The sequence below is a fragment of the Bos grunniens genome, chromosome 21, assembly GCF_055505025.1.
Source record: "Bos grunniens cultivar Pamir isolate PY7600 chromosome 21, Bosgru_T2T1.0, whole genome shotgun sequence".
Classification (NCBI taxonomy): Eukaryota; Metazoa; Chordata; class Mammalia; order Artiodactyla; family Bovidae; genus Bos; species Bos grunniens.
Window position 1 is genome coordinate 38,865,562 of NC_141185.1, and position 24,446 is coordinate 38,890,007.

General features: G+C 39.1%; 1 protein-coding gene across 1 annotated transcript in view; it reads left to right on the forward strand.

Moving 5' to 3' along the window:
• The first annotated feature begins 903 nt into the window (after positions 1-903).
• ETFA (electron transfer flavoprotein subunit alpha) overlaps positions 904-24,446 on the forward strand; it is a 69,655-nt gene continuing 46,112 nt past the window's right edge. Inside the window, exons 1-8 of the mRNA XM_086364004.1 lie at positions 904-1,012; positions 13,241-13,387; positions 15,409-15,490; positions 15,592-15,674; positions 19,026-19,125; positions 20,172-20,282; positions 20,926-21,027; positions 22,211-22,279. Coding sequence (XP_086220130.1) covers positions 974-1,012; positions 13,241-13,387; positions 15,409-15,490; positions 15,592-15,674; positions 19,026-19,125; positions 20,172-20,282; positions 20,926-21,027; positions 22,211-22,279 — 733 coding nt within the window. The 5' untranslated portion in view covers positions 904-973. The remainder of the gene's footprint in view (positions 1,013-13,240; positions 13,388-15,408; positions 15,491-15,591; positions 15,675-19,025; positions 19,126-20,171; positions 20,283-20,925; positions 21,028-22,210; positions 22,280-24,446) is intronic.

Sequence of the window (24,446 nt, forward strand, 5' to 3'; positions counted from 1 at the left end):
ACCCTCAGGTTCTGGCTTGAGCCGTTGGGTGGAGATGGAAAGCTTTGTCCGAGAAACATAATACAGGCTGAGAATGAAGTCTGGATGGGAATGCCCAGTCAGTTGTGAATGTGTGGGTCTGAGGTGTTGAGAGACATTCTGAGGAGCTGCCCAGTAGCCAAGTGGATCCAAAGGTCAGGAGAGATTTAGCAGTCATGGGCACTGAAGACAAGGTGTGGTTGGGGCTGAGTAGGGAGAGAAGAGGGCTTGGGTGGGGCCGCATGTTACACCCCAATTCAAGACATTTCCCAATCTGCCTCCTTCTATAGGCAGCACACAGCAGCCTGCCCCTTGTTCTGGGATCTTCCTGTCCTGTTCCTTCCTCGTTTGGGCTCCCTGTTTGTTCCCCTTCTAGAACCCAGCTCAAACATCACCAATTCCAGGAATCATTCCTTCCGTAATATTAATGATACGTTTTCCTTCAGAGTCTGGTGAAGTCAACCTTTCACGCATCCTTTTATTATATTGCCCTGACCTGAAAAATGTGTTTAGCATATTGCAGATCTTAGCACTGATACCTGTAAACAAATGAACAGGCAGACGAATAATTAGAGCTTGAGCGGGGGACTTAGTCGAGAGGACTAGGAAGTCAGGACAGTGACGTCATAAATCTGGTGTAACTGGACACTGCACACTGGGACCGGTAGGTAGTCTGAGCTACCGTCACCCGGTCCTCCCCTGCTTTGCCCCTGCCTTTTCTTATCTAACGCAGCTCCACTTTTGTCCCACTCCCAAGTCCAGCCCCTAACTTTCCGCCCTTCCCATTGGTTGCGCGACCACCCAATCGGCGGGCAGAAACCTTAAGCTCGCGCTGTCTCGGCTCGCCTGGGGCGCCTGCTCTCGTTCCCGCGTCTCGCGAGCGTTACGGTGACTCGCGGCGCATTTGCAGTTCGGTCTGCTCTCGGCTGCCGTGAGGCGAATCGGTGCAGGCACTATGTTCCGAGCCGCGGCTCCTGGGCAGCTCCGGCGGGTGGTGAGTCCGGGCGGGGAGGGCCGAGCCCGGTGACGGTCCGGCCTTAATCTGCTGTTCCTGTGAGGGTCTGGGCGAAGGTCACCGCCATCCCCAGACCTGGCTGGCGCTCGCGCTGGCAGGCCCAGGTGGAACTGGGGCTCGGGTTCAAAGTTTTGGGGGCCTGCCCTTGCTTCCTTCCGGGTCGCCAGCTGGGGGTCGAGGTCAGAGCTCAAAGTACCGAACCTAACTCCCGCTGCCCCTCCGCGTCCTCTTCGCAGCCCTTCTCCAGCCCTCCAGCTTTCCTCTTTGCACTGCTGGGCCGCCAGGTTTTCCACCTTTGGCGGAGAGCTAGCATCTGCGTCCCCGGGGAATCTTTACCCGAGGGAGGAAAATGTCGCCCCTGGGATGCCTTGTAAAAAATAAAAAACTTGAGTTCAGCTTCGAAGGTGTCGTTTCTGAAAGAATTATACATTTTCCCTGGGCGCATTACGGCTGCTCGAATCCGCTCACTGTCAAGTACAGGGGGCGAGGGGCAATGTGGTTTTGGAAACTTGGTCTGCTCTCTGGTAAATGGGACAGTGGTGAGTTTAGGTGATTGTATTGACAACTTTGGCCAATTTGCTTTTTTTAATCCAGCAGATTGTTGGTTAAGTATCTGGGGAACTGTTGGTAGCGCTAAGTTTTTGATGCTTTTATTAGTTACAACTCATGAGTTTACCACATTTTTCTATTATGAGAAAGACTAATAGAAAATATGTTTTTGTCTAATGCTATGGGACACTAGTATTTGGAGATTGACCAGTTACAAGTCAAGTAACAATTTATATTGTAGATTCTGAAGGTTTTCTAATTTACACTTAGGTTAAGTGACAAGATTGGTAAACTTGGGTCAGAAACTTTCCTGTGGTTTTGTACTTTTTCTACAGTTTTTCTTGTGCACGCATATTTTCTTATATCCTGCTGGGACTTTCTCCTTGACACATAGTTAGCAATCTTTATAGATATCTGTAGGTCCTTTTCTTGTGTATTCTTTGTTTCATTAAAAAAAAAAAAACCCACCAACCCTCCGTTCCCCCTCCTCATACACACACAGTTCAAACCCATATCCTTCAGGTCAGCCTTCAGTCTTTCTCCCAGATATTTTCCTCAGCGGATCCAGATATAAACAAGTTAAAGGCATCGATTTGGAAAAAGTTCCAGGTATCGAAGTGACACTCTTATTGTATACAGTAATGAGAAGGTAGTTTTGTGGGCAGGTTAGAAGTCTGGCCTGAGAGAAATAGTTGTGTAGGGGGCACTTGAGACTCAGTTATTTTATAGTTATTGACTCAGTTATTTGACTTCCCTGGTAGTTCAGATGGTAAGGAGTCTGCCTGCAATGCAGGAGACCTGGGTTCTATCCCTGGATCAGTAAGATCCCTTGGAGAAGGAAATGGCAACCCACTCCTCTTGCCTGGAGGATCCCATGGACGGAGCTGGCGGGCTACAGTCCACAGGGTTACAAAGAGTCGGACACGACTCAGCAACTTCACTTCAACAGAAAAAAAAGTGGAACGACTAACTTAAGTAATCACTCTAAACACAGTTTGCCAATATACATGGACAGTATTTCCAAATTTTACTGTGGTTTGCCAAAGACTTTGACCTTTACGACTTATTTTCAGAATTTGAAGTCATGCTAAGTAAAGTAACTCCTCCAAAGTCATTGGAAACATCTGAGAGATTTGAATTTCAAGGATATAGGAAAATAGTGGGCGAAGAAGGCAATGGTACCCAGTCCAGTACTCTTGCCTGGAAAATCCCATGGATGGAGGAGCCTAGTGGGCTGCAGTCCATGGGTCGCGAGGAGTCGGACACGACTGAGAGACTTCACTTTCACTTTTCACTTTTCTGCATTGGAGAAGGAAATGGCAACCCACTCCAGTGTTCTTGCCTGGAGAATCCCAGGGACGGGGGAGCCTGGTGGCTGCCGTCTATGGGGTCACACAGTCGGACACGACTGAAGTGACTTAGAAGCAGCAGCAGCAGGAATATAGCAGGAACACTTCTAGAATGAATACATAAATACACATACATATTTAGCTTTAAAAATTTAGAAATTTCAGAAAAGTTTCAAGAACAGCACAAAGAAATCTCAAAACCCTTTTCTGAATTTTACCAGCTGTTAACAGTTTGGCACATTGGCTTTATTTCTCTTCATATATACATCCTGTTATTTTTCTGAACCATTTGAGATTATATTGCAGACATGCCCTTTACTCCTAAAACTTTTAGTGTATTTTCTATGAACAAGGAGTATGTACCTTTCATAACTACAGTTCAGTTCAGTTGCTCAGTGGTGTCTGATTCTTTGCAACCCCATGGACTGCAGCACACCAGGCCTCCCTGTCCATCATCAACTCCGGGAGTATACTCAAACTCATGTCGGTGATGCCATTCAACCATCTCATCCTCTGTCGTCCCCTTCTCCTCATGCCTTCAATCTTTCCCAGCATCAGGGTCTTTTCCAGTGAGTCAGTTCTTCACATCAGGTGGCCAAAGTATTGGGAGTTTCAGCTTCAACATCAGTCCTTCCAGTGAATATTCAGGACTGATCTCCTTTAGGATAGACTGGTTGGATCTCCTCACTGTTCAAAGGATTCTCAAAAGAGTCTTCTCCAACACCACAGTTCAAAAGCATCAATTCTTTGGCACAGTATAATTGGCAAAATCAGCAAGTTTAACAATGATACAATACTATGCATTATCTGGTCTACAGGTATTATTCATGTATTACCAGTTATCTTGTTAATCATTTGTAGCAGTATTTTTTTGTATTGTTTTTTAAATTGAAGTATAATTGATTTACAGTGTTATGTTAATTTCTGCTGTATAGCAAAGTGATTCAGTTATACATATATATACATTCTTTTTTATATTCTTTTCCATTATGGTTTATCTTACGATATTAACTATAGTTCCCTGATACTCAGCAGTAGGACCTTAGGGTTTATTCATTTCTGTATGTACCAGTTTGCTTCTGTAGCATATTTCTTACTCTAGTCTAGGATAGTCCAGAATCAGGCCTTGCAATTTAGTTCTCATGTGTCTTCAGTCTTTGTTAGAAAGCTCCTCAGCCTTTCTTTGGCTTTGATGACAGTGGCATTTTTGAAGGCGCCAGGCCTTCTATTTTGTTGACTATCTCCCATTTACATTTGTCCAGTGTTTCCTCTGGTTAGTTTTAGGTTATGTATTTTTGGCAGGAGTTTTACAGAAGTGGTATTGTGTTCTCAGTGGATCATACTGGGAGGCTCATAATGTTGGTTTATTCCATTGTTGGTGGTATTAATTACTTGGCTAAAATGTTATTCAGCAGGTTTCTCCACTGTCAAATTACTACTCCTCCCTTTGTGATTTTTAACTAATTTATGGGGATATACATTGAGACTATAACTCTTCTGTTTCTCATCAGCCTTTCACTCACTAGTCTTATCTGGTGATGCTTCTTGCCTGAGAAATGATTACTGTGATATAAAATGGTGATTTTTCTAATTCCATCGTTCCTCCTACATTTGTTAGTCTTGTATTATTATTTATGAACTCAAGAAACCGTGCTTCATTCAGTAAGTTATAATCCGTTCAGTTCAGTCACTCAGTTGTGTCCGACTCTTTGTGACCCCATGAATTGCAGCACACCAGGCCTCCCTGTCCATCACCAACTCCCGAAGTTCACCCAAACTCACGTCCATCGAGTGGGTGATGCCATCCAGCCATCTCATCCTCTGTCGTCTCCTTCTCCTCCTGCCCTCAATCCTTCCCAACATCAGAGTCTTTTCCAGTGAGTCAACTCTTCGCATGAGGTGGCCAAAGTACTGGAGTTTCAGTTTTAGCATCATTCCTTCCAGAGAACACCCAGGACTGATCTCCTTTAGAATGGACTGGTTGGATCTCCTTGCAGTCCAAGGGACCCTCAAGAGTCTTCTCCAACACCACAGGTCAAAAGCATCAATTCTTCAGCACTCAGCCTTCTTCATAGTCCAACTCTCACATCCACACATGACCACTGGAAAAACCATAGCCTTGACTAGACGAACCTTTGTTGGCAAAGTAATGTCTCTGCTTTTGAATATGCTGTCTAGGTTGGTCATAACTTTCCTTCCAAGGAGTAAGCGTCTTTTAATTTCATGGCTGCAATCACCATCTGCTGTGATTTTGGAGCCCAGAAAAATAAAGTCTGACACTGTTTCCACTGTTTCCCCATCTATTTCCCATAATCCATTACTACTGTTAAATGTTTTGGTGGTCAAGTTGTGCCAGATTTCTGAAGTGCAAGTCCCTTCAATCTGGCCTGTTTACTTACACTTATGATACTCTAAAGTCAAAATGGCTTATCTGACTCCATACTCTAGAAATTTAAAAAAATTTTTCTGTAGTTAACTGAATAAATTTAGAAAGATACATTTCTACAAAGTCATATTTTTAACAATAGATTAATCTACTAAAAGATTTAAAAGATTAAGATGTTAACATGACAAGGTGAATGTAGCTAACACTGCTGCTGCTGCTGCTAAGTCACTTCAGTCGTGTCCGACTCTGTGCGACCCCATAGACGGCAGCCCACTAGGCTCCTTTGTCCCTGGGATTCTCCAGGCAAGAATACTGGAATGGGTTGCCATTTCCTTCTCCAGTGCATGAAAGTGAAAAGTGAAAGTGAAGTCGCTCAGTCATGCCCGACTCTTAGTGACCCCATGGTCTGGAGCCCACCAGGGTCCTCCGTCCATGGGATTTTTCCAGGCAAGAGTACTGGAGTGGGGTGCCATTGCCTTCTCCGATAGCTAACACTACTAAACTATATATTTAAAATTGGCTGAGATGGTAAATTTTATATTTGTTTTTCATCACAGTCAGTGAAAAAAGAAAAGAAATACCTTAAGCTGTTAGAATGTAAGTTAAATGACTCACGTTTGGTATGTAAGTTATGTTTCCATTTTGGCTTATCTGTGGCCTTGAGCAAAGTCCTTCATCTTTGGGGAGGGCTCCTCAGTGTTACTTGTTAATGAAAGTGTTTTCTATCCAAAACAAAGAGCTGAGGAGCACACTAAGAGGAAAATAGGTAGTTAATGTTCTTGCAAGAATATTAATCTGAATTATTAGTATTATTTTATTCATTTGCATTTAAGATTGATTTGTCGACTAGTAAGATACCAAAGGGACTGCCCTGGAGGCTCATTTGGTAAAGAATCTGCCCGCAATGTGGATCTGGGTTCCATCCCTGGGTCGGAAAGATTCCCCTGGAGAAAGGAATGGCTACCTGCTCCAATATTCTTGTCTGGGAAACTCCATGGACAGAGGAGCCTGGTGAGCTACAGTCCATAGGGGTCGCAAAGAGTCGGACACGACTGAACGACTTATACTTTCAAGATACCAAAGAGATATTTTACACGGAGAGTACAGCAACACTTTCAAGGTTATTTGAATCTGCCTATTACTGTATTCGTTCCCAGACAGGAAGACATATCTATTATGATTCAGAAGCTATGAAACTGGCATGAAGGAACATGACATTTTTCAGAGTCCATGGTTTATCATTGATGAATGAGATTGAACTCTGTAATTCACATGCAGATTTTAATTTCTTTTGAAGGAAGAGAGAAAGCCAACTTTGATGTGGTACTGAAAGATTTATTGCATGAGGTGAATTAAATAAAATTATGCTGCTGCCAACATGTCTACTTTAAGCGTCTTGTCTGTTTTTAAAGAGAAGTAAATTGACTGTTTTTAATAATATAGTCAATGTCATATGACATTTCTAGTCATGATTAAAAGCTACCGTATTTTATTACTAAAGAGGTTAAAGTAATTTAAAGTTCAGAAATGTAATATACATGTTTAAATTACAAAAGTTACATTAAAATAGGGATGGGTAACTAATTATATATTATTTGTCTTTTTCAGTAGAAGTTGAAAGATTTTATAGTTTGTACCTGCTTTTTAATTTTTGAGTTAAACAAAAAGACCTCTGCCTATTTACCATAATCCCATTTAGTTTTCAAAGGTGGTGGGGGAGGTAGATTATGTTTATTCTTACTACTTTATGTTTTGAGTAGGTTTGTAAGGGTAAAGTAGGGAGTTAGGGTCCCAACTCTTTTTCTTCCAACTCCTGTTGTAGTTCACTACAAGAACATACAGTTAAACGGGCTTCCCAGGCTCAACAGTAAAGAATCTGGCTGCAATGCGGGAGACATGAGTTCAATCCCTGGGTCGGGAAAATTCCCTGGAGAAGGAAATGGCAACCCACTCCAGCATTCTTGCTGGGATAATCCCATGGAGAGAGGAGCCTGGCAGGTTAGAGTCCATGGGGTTGCAAAAGAGTTGTACATGACTTTTTATCAGCAACAGTGATCCTTGGTTGCTCCTGAAAGAACAGAAAAACAAGCAGGATCAAAACTGTTAAGGCTGAATAAGAGGACGAAAGTGTGCTCATTGAACTTTAGCTATCCAAGGTTGATGGTGACTTTGAAGAGATTGGATTCAGTGTTGAGTGGAAGTGAAAGCCAGTTTGCTGTGAGTAAAGGTTCAGAAGTGAGGTGAGGCAGCAGAGTTTGTGTGTAAGGACTTTGTTTTCAAGAAGTCTAGCCTTGAAAGGGTGGGGAGATGATAACCTCTTTAAGCCCTATCCTTGAAGGGTACTGTCTCATAAAGGCCAGTCAGCTTAATAAGGGTATGAGCTGGTATGTAAAAGAAAACTTCACTTTACTACTTGGAACTAAGTCTAGTCAGTAAGTTCAGATAAGTTCCCTAAAAATATGATGGAGTGGGAAGACTTCCCTGGTGGTTCAGTGGTTACGAATCCACCTGCCAGTGCAAGGGACACTGGTTTGGTCCCTGGTCTGGGAGGATCCGGTATGCCACAGGGCAGCTGAGCCTGTGCGCTCTAGAGCCCATGCTACAGAAGAGAAGCCAGGACAATGAGAAGCCTGCACACTGCAACAAAGTTTCCGCTGCTCCCCACAGCTAGAGAAAGCGCGCACAGCAGCAAAGACCCAGCACAGCCAAAAATCAGTTAAAAAAAAAAGTATGATAGGGTATCTCTAGTGATTTAGCACGTTTGTGTACTGTTCTTGGTAGACACACATATTAAAGTACTTAGATAATTAAATTATCAATGACAGAAAAATGGTTGCTTTTTAGCTTTTGATCATTTTGGAGGAAACTTCTTAGTTACTAAACATTCACAGAATGCCCACTATGTATCAAACTCAAAGATAGATACTGAGTTCACAATGGAGAGTGAGACAGACCTGCTGCTGCTGCTAAGTCGATTCAGTCGTGTCCGACTCTTGTGCGACCCCATAGACGGCAGCCCGCCAGGCTCCCCCGTCCCTGGGATTCTCCAGGCAAGAACACTGGAGTGGGTTGCCATTTCCTTCTCCAATGCATGAAAGTGAAAAGTGAAAGTGAAGTTGTTCAGTTGTGTCCGATTCATTGAGACCCCATGGACCACAGCCTACCAGGCTCCTCCATCCATGGGATTCTCCAGGCAAGAGTACTGGAGTGGGTCACCATTGCCTTCTCCTGAGACAGACCTAGTCCCTGCCCAGTGCCTTGCAAACAGACTGGGAAGACAGACATTGAACACATTATCTTAAGAGTGATCATGAAAGGTGTATAGGGTCTTTGGGGAATATGTACTGGGGGAGAGAATTAATCTAGTTAGGGAGCTGGAGAAACCTGTGAAATTACTTTGTGAACTAAGGTGAACTACAACTGTTGTTAGTGGGTAATGAAGTAATAGTAAGGGTAAAGGATTTTCTTTAGGTAACAAGGTCACCTCATTTTTGAGTTTTGTCTGTCTTAACTCACCTGTTTACCTTTGTTTTAATTTAGTACGTACTGTATGTGCTCTTTTTTTTTTTAAGAAAATTTTAAAAGTATGTCAAAGTCTTTATTGAATTTGTTACAATACTGTTTCTGTTTTATGTTATGTTTTTTGGCCTCAAGGCATGTGGGATCTTAGTCCCCTGACCAGGGATCCAGTCTGCACCCCCTGAATCTTAACCACTGAACCACCAGGGAGCTCTCTTATATGATACATATCTTGCCTTTTAAACATGGTATTATTTCCAGGATTGAATTTGAAACAGAAATAAAAGTGCATTAGTCATGTTAGTTTGATTATTCAAAAAAAAGCCCCAAATAAAAGCGCATCTAAAGTCTGCAGCCCCCTTGCTTCAATTCTGGGCGAGTGTGATGGGCCATCCTAGTTCTGGGGCTCCCTTGTGAGATCAGCTGAGAGCTCTTTAGTGGCTGCATTGCAGAATTGCAGTTCAGCTGCTTCCGCTGCCCGCTTATATTTCCTTGATGCCTCATGGGGAGCCAAGAGTGATCCCCAATAAACTTCTTCCACACACACGCACACACAAAAAGGTTGATGAGAAAACGGATGGTGGTACCAGTCTGCATTAATTAATTTAAGTAGCAGTGTTTTGAAGAGATTGAGATTCTTTTCTGAGCAGCTACCTTATTGCGTATTTCAACAGTTATCTTTAAATGTTGAAGATTTGGCTTCTTTTTTTCCTCATAAACAAAGAGGGCCCTAAAGTCTGCAGATGCAGTGGATCACAAGGTAATAAAACAACTTGCATTTAAAAACCCTTTCAGTAATGGGACCTGTACTTTTAGAATCTTTTTGTGATATGCTACACCACTTGTATTTAAAATAGGATTTTAGTGTTGTGGGATTTTTAGAACTGGAAAAGAGGCCTTTGAAGTCATCTTTTTGACCAGTTCTATTATTTTTAGCAGGAGAATATTTGCTAGGTGAAATATTACAGGAATGATCCATATATAAAACAGCTAAAAATGGTAATGCTTGGAGAACTGTTAATTACAAACCTCAGATCTGAGTCCAGCTACCTGTCTGTAGCCATTAAGTTCCAGTTCCTCCATATGTAAACTCAAGGTAGTAATAGTACCACATCATAAAGGATTTTTGAGTTTTAAATACAATTTAATCTTAGTAGAGGGCTTTGATCCCTGGATTGGGAAGATCCCCTGGAGAAGGGAACAGCTACCCACTCTGGTATTCTTGCCTGGAGAATTCTTTAGACAGAGGAGCCTGGCAGGCTATAGCCCATGGGGTCGCAAAGAGTCAGACACGACTAAGCAACTTTTGCTTTCCTTTCTTTTTCAGGGGGCTCATAATATTAGTTTGGTTAATTTGGGTAAAGCAAAGTGAGGGACCATTCTGGCAGCCCTGCCTGCCTGGTGCTCACTTTATTCTAGGTGCTGGTTCCAGCGGTGCCTTCCTGGATAGAGTATAGTGTGGAAACCTTCAGTTTACTTTGTCTCCCTCAATTTGAAGATGAAGCAACTGAGCTCTGGTTTAAGGAATAACATTTTAAAGGCCACAGACCAATTTCTGCTGCTGCAGGCTACACACAGCTGTTATTGCTGAATTAAGCTACATAACCATGTGTAGGTTCTGCAGCTTCTCTTGAGGCGGTATGTGAGAATAGAAGGTAGAATACTGAATTAGAAGAAACCTTAGTGAATTAAAAGAAGCCTTAATATTAAACTGTAAAGGAGTCAGTTGGTAAAGTAATGTGAAGTGTCTTAGGATATATGTAGTGTTTAGTCAAGACTGGTCACATAGATGGACCGAGTAGTTTCTTATATATTCTTTTGTTGTTGTTTATTCTTTAAAATATTTTTGAATAGCCTTTTAAGAAGAATATGCAGTGTTCCCTTGGAAGTTCTGAAAAGCTTGACAATTCCTTAGGAAACTACCCAATTTATCTTATTATAGAACTATAATTTATAGCAAATATGGGCCTTCTGCCACCAAATCCTGGATTTATTCTTTAAATGATGATGAAAAGCTCATAAATTTTATGGTAAATGATATGTGAAGCATAATCAAAAATATGGTGTCTGATATATATTGGTAATAAATAGTTTGTTACTGGCAATTCTTGTTAAATGTGATTTGAATCATAAATTATGCCATTGGATCCTAATTACACAGTTCTTTACTGGGTGCTCCTCTGATTAAAAAAGAAGTACCATGTAATTCTACAGGTGTATATCAGAAAAAACATTGTTCTAGACAATGGGGATACAAAAATGAACAGGCATGGTGTTTGCCTTCTAAGAATTTTCATGCCATCCCAGGAATTGTGAATTGCTACAACTTTTCTGGAGAACATTTTGCATCAATCAATGTTAAAAGCCTTGAAAGTGTGTCTATCTCTTGATCTAACATTCCTGGATTTTGTCATAAGAAGTGAATCTTAAGATGTGCATAAAGATTTCTAACCTTAACCATAAAAGTTCTCACCTCCTGTGAGATTTTTTTTCTAAATTATAAAAATGTAAAATCTATACAGAGACTTGATTCAGCAAAAACAGAAGTCTCCTTTTCTCCCCCTTTCTTGCTCCCTTTGAGTAAACAAAACAAGGAGGAAAAAGATAAATGTCATCCACTAATAAACAATGTATTAATTCTGTCCTCTGGCAAATTCTTCAGTGTCCTCTTCCCATCCTCATTCTGTGGCTTTGGAAGCATTTCTACCCCTGAATCTATGGCCCTCAGCTCTGGGATTGGTTCATCAAGGATCAAGGAGGCTTACAGGGCTGGGGACAAGGAATGGGTTGCAGTTGTAGAGGTAGGAAGCTTAGGGGCAAAGGGGCCCCGATCTTGTTGAAGGTTGTACAGAATCTGATTTAGTCATCTATGAAAGCAGAGTAGCTGAAGTAACCTGGCCAAGTTCCAATCTGAACTTGTAGTCTTACTGGACTAAAAGGATATCTCATCTGTTGAGGAAGAGTGCAGAGAGCTATGAGAAGGGTCATCTCTGCACTGTTTATAATCATAAAAAATTTCTGGTAACCTAAATGACTATGCAAACTAGTTGAACTGGTATGCCTAAGTATTCATTAAAAGATCAAAGTGAAGATGTTAGTTGCTCAGTAGTGCCCAACTCTTTATGATGCCATGGTCCATGGAATTCTCCAGGCAAGAATACCAGAGTGGGTTGCCATTCCCTTCTCCAGGGGATCTTCCTGACCCAGGAATTGAACCCAGGTCTCCTGCATTGCAGGCATATTCTTTACCATCTGAGCTACCAGGATATGTACAATATAGTAAACAAAAAGTATGTATTCTGTTGATTTAGTTGCATGACCAGCATTGTAGTCCTGTGCCTGGCTTCCCTTCATTTATAACCTCCTTATAAAATTCAAGCTCTGGGTACATTTTATATTAGGCTTTCTTCATTCCAACGCCAGATCAGAAGATTATTGCTGAATTCAAACCACTGAACCATGACATGTGATCATCACTGCCTGTTTTTCTCATTGCCATTTTCCACAAGAACAGTTCTCAGATTTTCTCCTTTCCTCAGGCCTGTGGTGTGCTTCCTTATCCTTTCACATGTCAGAACACCTAAACTTCCTTCCATTCTTCCTCCTGATTCTCTGTGATCTGCAGCTGCCAACATTTAGGCTGTCTTCATTAATTGGAAACTATTCTGTTTTGCAGTTGTGTGTGAACAAGTCTTATTTCCCTTGAAAACTTTGAGTGCAGGGACCATTCTTGTTCATCTTTGTGTTTCTGGTGTTTGAAATTATTTCAAATGACCATGAACTACATGTTGGTTTTTCGATAGCCCACAGTTCCTCTGGAAGGATTTTAACTGGTTCCAGGATACAGCCCCAAAGCTTTGTTGAATTTGAAAGCATATTTAAACAATTGAAACTTTAGCAAAATTGTTGTAGTGTTGTATTGTAAAGACAGATTTACATTATCAGTTATTTTGGTATTAAATTCATTTTACCTGAAGCAATAGAACTTTAGTAGTTGATTACATTATCATTATTCCTGGATATACTCTGCTCTTTAGTAGTACTGACTGCAAGTGAATGTAATTGGTAGTTGATACCTAGTTTGAGAATGTCTTCTAAGGATTTTAAATTCAGATACATAAATCAGTTTCTTGTTGAACATAGATTAGTGGGAAAGTTGTTTGGAAATAATAAAAAGATTTTCTAACAGTAGAATACTAATTTGTATTTTCTATTTTTATTAGGCAGGAATATCAGTAATAGAGTGATAGATAAAAATAGCCCAGTTTTGCTATTGAGCAAGTATTTATAATACATTTATAGAACTGAGTATTGCATACACTTCTTTTTAAAGCACACCTGCTTACCAATTAGGGCAAAAAATATACTGCAACATTATTTTCCTTTTTTTTCCCCTCTTTTTAGACCTCATTGCTACGATTTCAGAGTACCCTGGTGATAGCTGAGCATGCAAATGATACCCTTGCTCCCATTACATTAAATACCATCACTGCAGCCAAACATCTTGGAGGTGAAGTGTCCTGTTTAGTAGCTGGAACCAAATGTGACAAGGTGAGAAATCTTTAAGGTCAACCATAGCAAATAAAATTGCCATCAAGAGACAGGGAAAGATGGCGACAGAGTTATAATGAGGACTGTAACCCAAACTGGGTCCTAAACCTCATTAAATGGTCAGTTTCACAACCATTACTGTGTGTGAAAAAGAAACTAAAAGATTTGCTCACTAGGCATTTTGTCTTTTGAAATGACGTGGAATACTTGATTTAGTTCCACTGGCACATCACGTGCCATCAGGTACCAAGTAGAGAGATAATATTTGAGTCCCCTTAGAGGTTAATAGCCAATCCCTTTTTAGTATTGATGAATATACTTGCTAATTGCTTTTAATTCCTGAAAGTGGTAAATCTGGAAAAAGTATCATGGGTATTAATTTTTAATTGGTGTAAGAATTCAAATGCAAGGACTTTCCCAAAACTACAGCTGGTACTAGAAGATGTTCTTTGTTTGGTTGTGGACATAAGACAATGACAGCTCTGTAAACTAACCCCTGGAAAGGAACTCTAATGAGGTTTGCAGAGTCTGTGCCTTTGGACTTGAGTGAAGTTGAAATCGTGCTGTCATTATGCTTACGCACCTGGAGCCACCAGTTGCCTCTCTCACCATACAGGATCTGCCAGTTGTGTAGCTGGGGGCTTGGACCTCAGGGGAAGAAACCCAGAAGAGAGCTTGTTACTTTTTAGACAGTTTAATTTATTTTTTATTACATGGCATTGATGCAGAGCATGTGATATAATGCAGGTTCAGTTAGTATTGTTTTGGCCAATTTCTTACATGAAATTGGTATCTTAATGTATTCAAGCAGGTGTGTGCTTATGTGGATTTCTTTACCTAAATCCTGCTAACAACTGTTGACTCTTGCATAGTTATGAAAGACAGCTAAGCTATCTTTTTGGTTGCCCTACTTTCAGATATACAAGTTCTGGATTTGATTTTTTTTACTGTGATTTTAATTAATCTAATATAACTTGGAAGATATATCATAGACAGCAAGTAACTTTTCTGTGTAGTGCCTGAAATAAGAGATGGATTTGATAGTACCATATCCCCTGCCAGTGAATACCTGATTCAGAAGAGTTGCTTTTGCACTGCCTTCTTTCTTGAGTGAATGTTGTTGGAACCTTGCCCTCCTTTGAGGGAGGGCAGAAGGCGTGGCCTTTTGTGTTTACTCATTAGTGAATCAGCATGGAGGTAAACAAGAAGACGGTAGGCCAGAATATGGTTGCCATGTTTCTGCTAAAACAGAAACCGGTCATGCTGTACTTAGAGATTTAAAAGAAGGAATTCTAATGGCTTTCGTATACAGAAAAAAATGGCTTTTCTGTATACAGAAAATCTGAGTGGTCAAAGAGCTTTCCCAGAACCCCATCCTGATTCTAAACAAGAGAAAAGAGGAATTAAAATAGAAAATAATTTGCTTCATTATAGATAAATACATGAGGATGGGCAGGAACTCAGGGGTTGACAGTGGACTGTTTCCTCTATAGTTTTCTAAGGTTCTCTATGGTTTTCTCTATGGCCCAGAATCACTGATTTTAATATCAGCAAAAATCATTATTGTCAGATAAAGTGCAGTGGCTTGCATACCAGAGTGGTTAAGTCTTGCTCTTTAGTTCTCGGAACCTTAAGTCTGAAATGTCTGAAATGTATTGGCTGTGTCATTATTATGAGTGAAAGAACCTAACCATTTCTAAAATGATGGACTTATATTTGTATTGAGCAAAAGGGAAGAGCACGATATACAATTACATTTGAGTGGAGAGCGAAGTTGATTTTGGTTTATCAATTTGTACTTTTTTCAAGGCAAGACTTTTTGTTTAGGGTCAGTAGACCATAAGATCAATTGGCTTAAGATTTTCTTTGTTAAATAATTTTCTTTTATTCCTAAGAAGCCCTTTTTCTCATAAGAACAGTTTTTACAGTGGCCATTAAGATTTTATACTCTGTTGAATCTGTAATGGTGGCTCTGTTAGTATTTTTCTGTTAGATGGATAATTAAAAACTTTTATTCATAGGTGGCACAAGATCTCTGCAAAGTAGCAGGTGTAGCGAAAGTTCTGGTGGCTCAGCATGACGTGTACAAAGGCCTCCTTCCAGGTGAGCTTTTCCAGTGGGAAAAAATTAATGTCTCAATTATGCTTGAAAACTGAATATGAAAATATTATGAGATGTGTTTATCAAATGTGTTTAATTCTCAGAGGAACTGACACCATTGATTTTGGCAACTCAGAAGCAGTTTAATCACACACACATCTGTGCTGGAGCATCTGCCTTTGGAAAGGTGAGAAGATTGAGAATGTGGAATCTGATGTCACTAGTTGGAAGGGTTAGATTTCATGGTACTGAAAATGTACAACAGACTTTGTTTAGACAGCTAATTCTGGCTTTCAGAATTAAGGTAATAGTTTTGATAAAATTTATTCTTTCAAGATTTTGCTATAATTTCTGTTAAAATGCTATCTCCAGGCTTTCAGCTATGGTCATAGAGACAGCTTTGTTCTTTTGAGACTTTGTCATAATTTTTTATAATGCCACTTCCAGATTTTCAGATTTTGTCATGGGGAAAGCTCTATTTTTAAATGTATTTTTCTTAAATAACAATGTGGAACTGTCTGAATGCCATTTGAATTAGTAACCCATTATAAGACATGGATTTGCTTTGGTGACTGGTGGATATTTAGAAAGGCCAAGTTTATCTATTTGAGAGATTTGGAAAGGGCTGTGTAGTGGTTGAAGATATCCTTAGGGTGGAGAGAAGTGTGATCTGATCACATGCATTGTGGTATGTCTGAATGTGCTATGAGGTGGGTCGTGGTCTGCATGAGTTATTTACCTTCCTGAAATTTGTTTTCTGATACGTAACATGATGCAGTTTGGCCAGCTGATGTCTAAGTCTACCAGTTAGAACTATTAAAAGATGGAATGGGTTTTCTCTGTAGCAGTTGTCATTTTCCTTGGAAATGGTTAAGTCAGAGGCTTGACATCCAGCTACTGTATTTTGGGATGTTGCAGATCAGCACTGACTAAAAGATCATTGGGGACCATTCCATCTATGAGGGTTTTGTTTCGGGGTTAGATGATTCAAACAATTTCGTGAGTCTTGAGTTTCTGTGATGACAGTTCACTAAGAAAATTGTTAAGCCAAGAAAGGGTATTTGTTGTAGCTGATTCCCTAGATTTTATACTCTGGCTTTGATTGCTATATGGGTGTTTTGAGAACAAAGGTCACATAACAGTATTACAGCTGGTGCTGCAGCTTCTGAATGGATTTGGAATGAGGAAGAGTCCATCAGGTGAAGCTGAACAATTTGCTCTGTAATAGGTCTTCACGGATTGTCTTTTTAAGACACCACAGCTTTATACTGGTAATCTAGAATTTTAAAACTGTCATCTTTTTGTGCATCAAAAGAACACTGTTGGTTATTACCTCGCCTTCCCTGAAACCACGTGGTGTAGCCTGTTAGATAGTGTTGAGAGGTATCTGTTTACCGTCCATCCTTTCAGGACACTGAGACGTGTGCCTTGAAGTGCTGTGGTAAATTTTGTTTTCAAGATGTGCTAAAGTGAAACAAGGAATAGTAGAAGTACAGAAAGTATTAAATTTCAAGGAATTTAAAAAAACTCTAAAACTTTAGAAAGAAATACAGTCTGAATATCATAAAATTTGTGTGAGAATCTGCTCAGCCAGGTAATAATATTTCCAGTCATATTTCCTGAACAGTTAAAGAAGGTGCCTCAAGGAAAGAGTTACTTACTGAAGCAGGCTTTAAATGCTGACAAATTTGGTTTGTTTTAAAAGCAGGTATCTTCTAAATGTCTTATTTACCAAGTTAGAGCTATGTTTAATGGCATTTTAATTATTTTCCCAAGCCCTTTATTTCTTATAAAATCTTAATTTTTTTCTGATTGTGGATTTATAAACTATGGTACTTTTCAGTAGCTCTGTTATTATGGTTGAAAGGAAATTGCTATATAATATAGGTAACAATAGACTGAATATTAGAAAATCTTCACAGTTGGAGGATGTAGCAGGAGGAAATTTGACTTCAACTTTCAATACTTGTTGGCATCAATTTATATAGAACTGCTTATTAGATACAGGGTAGAGAGATGAGAGGAGAAGGCAATGGCACCCCACTCCAGTACTCTTGCCTGGAAAATCCCATGGACGGAGGAGCCTGGTGGGCTGCAGTCCATGGGGTCGCGAAGAGTCGGACCCGACTTCACTTTCACTTTTCACTTTCATGCATTGGAGAAGGAAATGGCAACCCACTCCAGTATTCTTGCCTGGAGAATCCCAGGGACGGGGGAGCCTGGTGGGCTGCCGTCTATGGGGTCGCACAGAGTCGGACACGACTCAAGTGACTTAGCAGTGGCAGCAGCAGAGAGATGAGAAGTGGAGACACACAGCTTCTGCTCTCAGGGTGCTTATAAACTTAGTTGAAGGTTATATAAGATGTATATTAAAACTTTTAAGACAAAATACATATTATTGAATTGTACATGCATGTGAGAGGATGCAGAATAAAGGAGTGATTAGAGGATGGTCCTGAGAGAATTCTTAGAGGAACAGAGAGGATTTGGGGATGGAATGAGGAGAGGAACTTGAGTGCTGTTACAATGAAAGTTCACCTGCTAGAGTTGGTTTCATGTACTGAGTTTAGGAGATGCCATAGAGTAAGCTGTGTGTAGAAAGCAGCGGGGATTTACCCTTTCTATTCGTGTGATAAAAGCAACACTTCACTTTTAAAATTACACTTAGATGATCTCATCATCTAAGAGAACCTTTGCATCTAGAAAGTATGCATATTCATTCTTCACTAACTGATTCTGTTTTAGAGCCCAAGAAATTTGGATAAAAGCACTGAGGTTCTCTTCCTCTTACTGTGAGGTGAAGTAACTAAGCCCTGGGGTTAGTGGGGCTTGCCCAGTGATCCCTGCTAGTGGGAGCACAGTCACCACATGTGTCTATTCCAGAGATGTTATATGTATATGCAGAGAAAGCATATACGTGTGTGTGTGTATATAGAGAGAGAGAGAGAGAAAGAGAGAGAGAAAGGTTGTACTTTACTTTTCTCATTTTTAAAATTATATGGATTTACTACAATTTGTAAACCTATGCCCTATTGATGGACACTTTGGTTAGTTTTTGTTTTTTTAAATGCAACATCACTTTTTAAAAAGGTGAACATGTCTGATTTGGAATTTTTTCTTTCATGTACATTAAGTAAACATATAAAGATGTTCTTTTTTAGTATTTGAGAATTTTACTACTCTAAATATTTTTCTATCATATCTAGATTCAGTAATCTATAACTGTCACACTTTGTAAATGATGATCATTAAAGCAAATGTCATGTCTCATAATTCAACGTACTGAGTTAAGGTAGTTTATTGCTATAAACTCATAAAACTCTTAATGTAGTTAGAGTAATGATCGACTCTTACTTATGTTCAAAGACTATCCAAAAAGTTGTGCTTGAAGCTGTCGTGTATCTAAAGATGCACGTGAAATATAAAATATTCAAAATAAAATTTCTATAGAATTTGCTTTTAGAGAATGTTATTGCTAATATTTTATAGCCATCCATCAGCATGTATGTGTGTAACTCACTACTTATTTTGCTTTTAGAACCTTTTGCCCAGAATAGCAGCCAAACTTGATGTTGCCCCTATTTCTGACATCATTGCAATCAAATCACCTGACACATTTGTGAGAACCATTTATGCAGGTGAGTACCCAAGGAAAACAGTTAATCAGTATATTAAATTTTTGAAAATTCTAAAAGCAGAAATTAATATTGAAGATAGGATTTTGAAGCATGGATCATCCTAAAGCTTCCTGAAGAAAATCTTAGTGTTAGATCTATCTTAGTGTTAGAATTGCTGTTGGACCGTGATAGAACATTCTCTCTGATAGAGTTAAAACACACTTTTTTCCTTCCTGGTTATTCCATGTACAGAGTGAGATTTTTCCAGTGATCAATAAAAATTAGGTTTCTTTTTCAGTGTATTTTGCAAGTGGCGCTTGAAAAAGAAAACTTTCTGTTTTTTTAAAAATAATTTCAGTCTTCTTTGCTGCTTCTATTTCATTTCTGTCTGCATTAAGAAATGCAGTTCAGTGTCTTTTTAGTTGACTGATCTTTTGCTAAGCACACTGGTCTCTGGTGGGGCTGGAGAAGGCAATGAACTCTTTGATATTTCTGATTGAACTCAAATCAAACCTCTCATCTTTAGTAGTGTTTAAAAGGAAGTATTTGGTCATAGTTTAGGTCACTCTTAATGTAATTGCTAATCCATAAGAAATGTCTCAAATCCTTTAAAAATCTGGGTGCATCACACTTGCCATCCTTTATGCTCCTACCTTGTTTTCATTTATTTTCTTCCCTTAGCAGGCATGGTAGCTTTGTCTTTATTAAGTTATTGCAGCTCATGTTGTTAAGTTACTGATCATGTTGTTTTGGAGAAGAAAGCTTTTGTTTATATTCCTTTTAGGAAGAATGTACCTGGTTAGTGTGACAGCCTTTTCCAGTTCGTTTCTTCCCTGCAGGTCAGCACTTGTTCTATTTTTAAAGACATCCAAAGTTACCTAGAGTGCCACTGACACGTTTCTTCAATGTTACAGTCCTTTCCCTATATTTAGTAAAGGTAGAAAAAACCTAACTGGTCTCTAGTTATTTTTTCCTTATCTTTGTGAAGTAAATTCTGAACCTCAGAGGAATACTTGGGGGATTTTTTGCCTTTCATGGTTGTTTTTAAAAATAAATATGTATTTCAGGAAATGCTATATGTACAGTGAAGTGTGATGAGAAAGTGAAGGTATTTTCTGTCCGAGGAACATCTTTTGAAGCTGCAGCAACAAGTGGAGGTAGTGCCAGTTCAGAAAAGGGTGAGTGTTCATTTGTATTTGTTTTGGTTTCTTATTTTTGGTTCAGACATTATATTAGAATAAGAGATTGCTTCTAGTTAAATCTCTAATGCAGGGTGTTTGAGAGCTCCATCTAAATAAATGATATTCCCAAGTTTATCCAAAAGTACGAAATATTTATATTATTTTTTTGTACTGTGATAGTTTGGTATATATCAAAGGGGTAGGGGTGGGGTGCATTAAGATTAATTTGTTATATTGATGTGAGGATTTTTTACTCTCCTCTCATTGTTTATTATAAAAGAGCTTCAATATAATGGAAGACTAATAATAGTAAATTTATGGAAGATGTTAACACTTTAATATATATAGTATCTTATTAAACCCCATAGAGAAAGGGTTTTTTCAGTCTTATAGGTAGACTCAGAGAATTAAATGACTTTTCAAAAGTCATATAGCTAATACGGTGAAGGCTGGAATCCAGTCCCTTTAAGTCTTTCCGAAAATCAGAGAGAATGAAATTAGTAGCAAAAAATAAAAAAATCACACTAACAAAATTAAATTTCCTGTTATTAATTCTTTGTGTATTTCTCTTAAAAATTTATTTTTACTATAGTACTTGAACTCATACTGTTTGCTTTGTTATATGTATCAATACACACAGCATCAAGCACTTCCCCAGTAGGAATATCAGAATGGCTTGACCAGAAATTAACAAAAAGTGATCGGCCAGAGCTCACAGGTGCCAAAGTGGTGGTGTCTGGTGGTGAGTCGAATATTGTAATTTTAAAAAATGATGTAAACTTGAAATACTTTGCTTTTATTAATACTTAATTTTAATGGAGCACAGGTGTTTTTTCAAATGTAAGAACTAAGTTGTGAGTATTAGTCCCATTAGGAAAATGAAATCTTGAGTTTAATGGTTTGGACTTGTGTTGCAAATCTGTTTCATTGGCACCAGGGGGAGCATGGTACAAATCTCAACTCCATAGCTTTGCAACTTGGTGTCTTTGTCATTTTGACCAACTCCTGTGTTATTCTGAAGAGTATGGTTAACTTCTGAAGCAAAGAAAGGACTGATTGGAATCTCAAGGCTGTGTTGTGCGACCCTTTGCTCTATTTTAAAAGTCTTGCAACGCAGTCCAAGTCTCTATGGATAACTTGAAGTTTTTTCACATTTAATATGAAAACTGTTAATATTGCATAAGACTTGCTTCTTTTTGTATACCATGCTTCTTATTTAAAAACAAAACAAACAGAAAACCCCAAGAAACAAACAAGAAGACCCATATTTCATAGCCTGCTGACTTTTTAAAACAGTGACTGCTATGATTGAAAAATCTTTCCAAACTAAACATCAAAGGAAGTAATTAAGCTTCCAAACAACTTCTTATTGCAAGTGGCATTGAGAGGAAATAATTTATATTTCAGAAAGGTATATCTGACTAGTTTATTCACTTATTTTTTCAATAAATGTTTATTAGGTATATGTTCTCTGCCAGGCCCATTGCAAAGTGCTGGAGAAATAAAGAGGAAAAAACGGATTATTCTTGCTCTTAAGGAGTTTAAAGACTAGTGGAATGTCTTCTTTCAGTTGTTCAGTTAAGTATTGCTAAATATAGGAGTGACCAATATAGGTATGAATCTTGTATTTAAAGAGTTTTTGAAAAAAAAAAAAAAAAGAGTTTTTGTTCTAGTGGGGAAGACTGATTTTAAAGACTAATTATACTAGTAGTTAACCAGTTAGTTAATTACAGAATTACAGTAGTGTTGAATGCTTTATTGGAAAAGTGCAGGAGTATCATTGGAGAACTTAGGAAAGGCTTTATAGAGAAGATGGCAGTTGTATAATATGAAGATTCACTCATGTATATGAAGTTCAAAATTTTTACAGAATGGAGTTTATATTTGGTTAATTCTTTTTTTTTTTTTCCATCTTCTTAAATGAGGTCGGGGTTTGAAGAGTGGAGAGAACTTTAAGTTATTGTATGATCTGGCAGATCAACTACATGCTGCAGGTAAGTTTATTTTCCTTACTAGAAAAATATTCCCATTTCATTGGAAATATTTTTTCTTCATTATTTCATTTGTATATAAGTCACTCAAAGCTGCAGATTTTTTGCTCTCTCTCATTTTCAACTTTTCTGTCGGAAACAGTTTTTCTTAATCTCCATGTAAATGGTGTAGCCTTCAGTGAGGAAAGGTTGTCCTTGTTCATTATTATTTATATGATACTCTTACCATTTGCCAAATTTTAGTAGTTTTTTCCATTAAAAAAAATTAAATGTCCATTTCATTGCCTACTTCAGATTCAGGAATGCCCTTGTTTTTCTCTTTATTGCTGGTCCGACGTAAATCTCTCATACAAATAGAAATTAACATTTTAAAAATTTATAGGGAAGATGGATCTTGTTATTAAAAGTATATTAAGAATGGAATAATGGTTTTTGAAAAAAATGAGAACATTTAAAGTATTTTAGTTTTTAATTATACAACTATTAATGAGTGTATTCTTAATGTCTAGTTTGTTCTCCCCCTTTTGAGAGTTTCTTGTATAACTTTCTGGCTTTTATGCTTTATGTTACCTAATATATGTACCCATAGAAATAGTTATGGCTTTGTCTGAATAAAGATGTAATCTTGACTCTTTATAATCAGATGATGGTATTTGACTGAGGATATTTCATTTATTCATTCACTGAATAAATATTTATTGAGTGTCTGCTATATGGCAGGCACTATATTAGGAGCTAGGCAAAAAACAGTGAATAAAATGAGCAAAATGATTCAAAGTTCTAGAGGCCAGAAGCACGTTAAAATCAAGGTGTTGGCAGAGCCATGCTCCTACTGGGCAGTGAATATGTTTCCAGTTACCAGAGGCTGCTTTGGGCTTGTAAGGGGCCAGGAGATGGAGGAAGAGATCCTATGGATGGACAGCTCCTCTCTCCACCTAGAAACCTAGAAAGAGCAGGTTGGCAGAAGGCTAGTTTGGGGAGAGTTGGCTGGTGATCAGTTCCTGGCAACCATTTCCATGGGATAAAGGGAAGCATTTCTATTCGTAGTCCCAAAGAATGAGGAAAAGAATACCACTCATTTGTAACTTACTTGTTGACCACAGCCATGAAATTAAAAGATGCTTACTCCTTGGAAGGAAAGTTATGACCAACCTAGATAGCATATTCAAAAGCAGAGACATTATTTTGCCAACAAAGGTCCGTCTAGTCAAGGCTATGGTTTTTCCTGTGGTCATGTATGGATGTGAGAGTTGGACTGTGAAGAAGGCTGAGCGCCGAAGAATTGATGCTTTTGAACTGTGGTGTTGGAGAACATTCTTGAGAGTCCCTTGGACCGCAAGGAGATCCAACCAGTCCATTCTGAAGGAGATCAGCCCTGGGATTTCTTTGGAAGGAATGATGCTAAAGCTGAAGCTCCAGTACTTTGGCCACCTCATGCGAAGAGTTGACTCATTGGAAATGACTCTGATGCTGGGAGGGATTGGGGGCAGGAGGAGAAGGGGACGACAGAGGATGAGATGGCTGGATGGCATTGCTGACTCAATGGACATGAGTCTGGGTGAACTCCGGGAGTTGGTGATGGACAGGGAGGCCTGGCGTGCTGAGATTCATGGGGTCGCAAAGAGTCGGACACGACTGAGCAACTGATCTGATCTGATCTGATAGGAATGTGGAGTTTGAAAGTTTGGACTAGAGATAGAAATTTGGGAATCAACTGCATTTAGATGGTATTTGAAACTGTGAGACTGGATAAATTCACCAAGAGTGTAGATGTAGAAGAAGTCCTAGGACTAAGCCCTAGATGCTATAAGTTTAAGAGGTAGGGGAGAAGAGGAGAATGAAGACCAAAGACAAATGGAAAAGTAAGGCAGGAAAACCAGGATAGAGAGTGTGTTGTTCTGGAATCTAAGTGAAGTGTCTCAGTAAGGGAAAGCGTGGTCTTCTGTGTCAAATGCTGCTCGTAGGTCAGGGAAGATGAGAACTGAAAAGTGCCTCATTGATCAGCCACGTAGAGGTCATTGGTGACTTTGAACAGTTTTAGTAATGGTGGTATTGGGGGCAAAAACCTGATTGGAGTGTTTAAAAGTAGTTACATGGTTGTATTCACTTGATGATCAGCCGTCGAAGCTAATCATGAGCTGAGTTCATTTGTGATTTGTGTGCTTTTCTT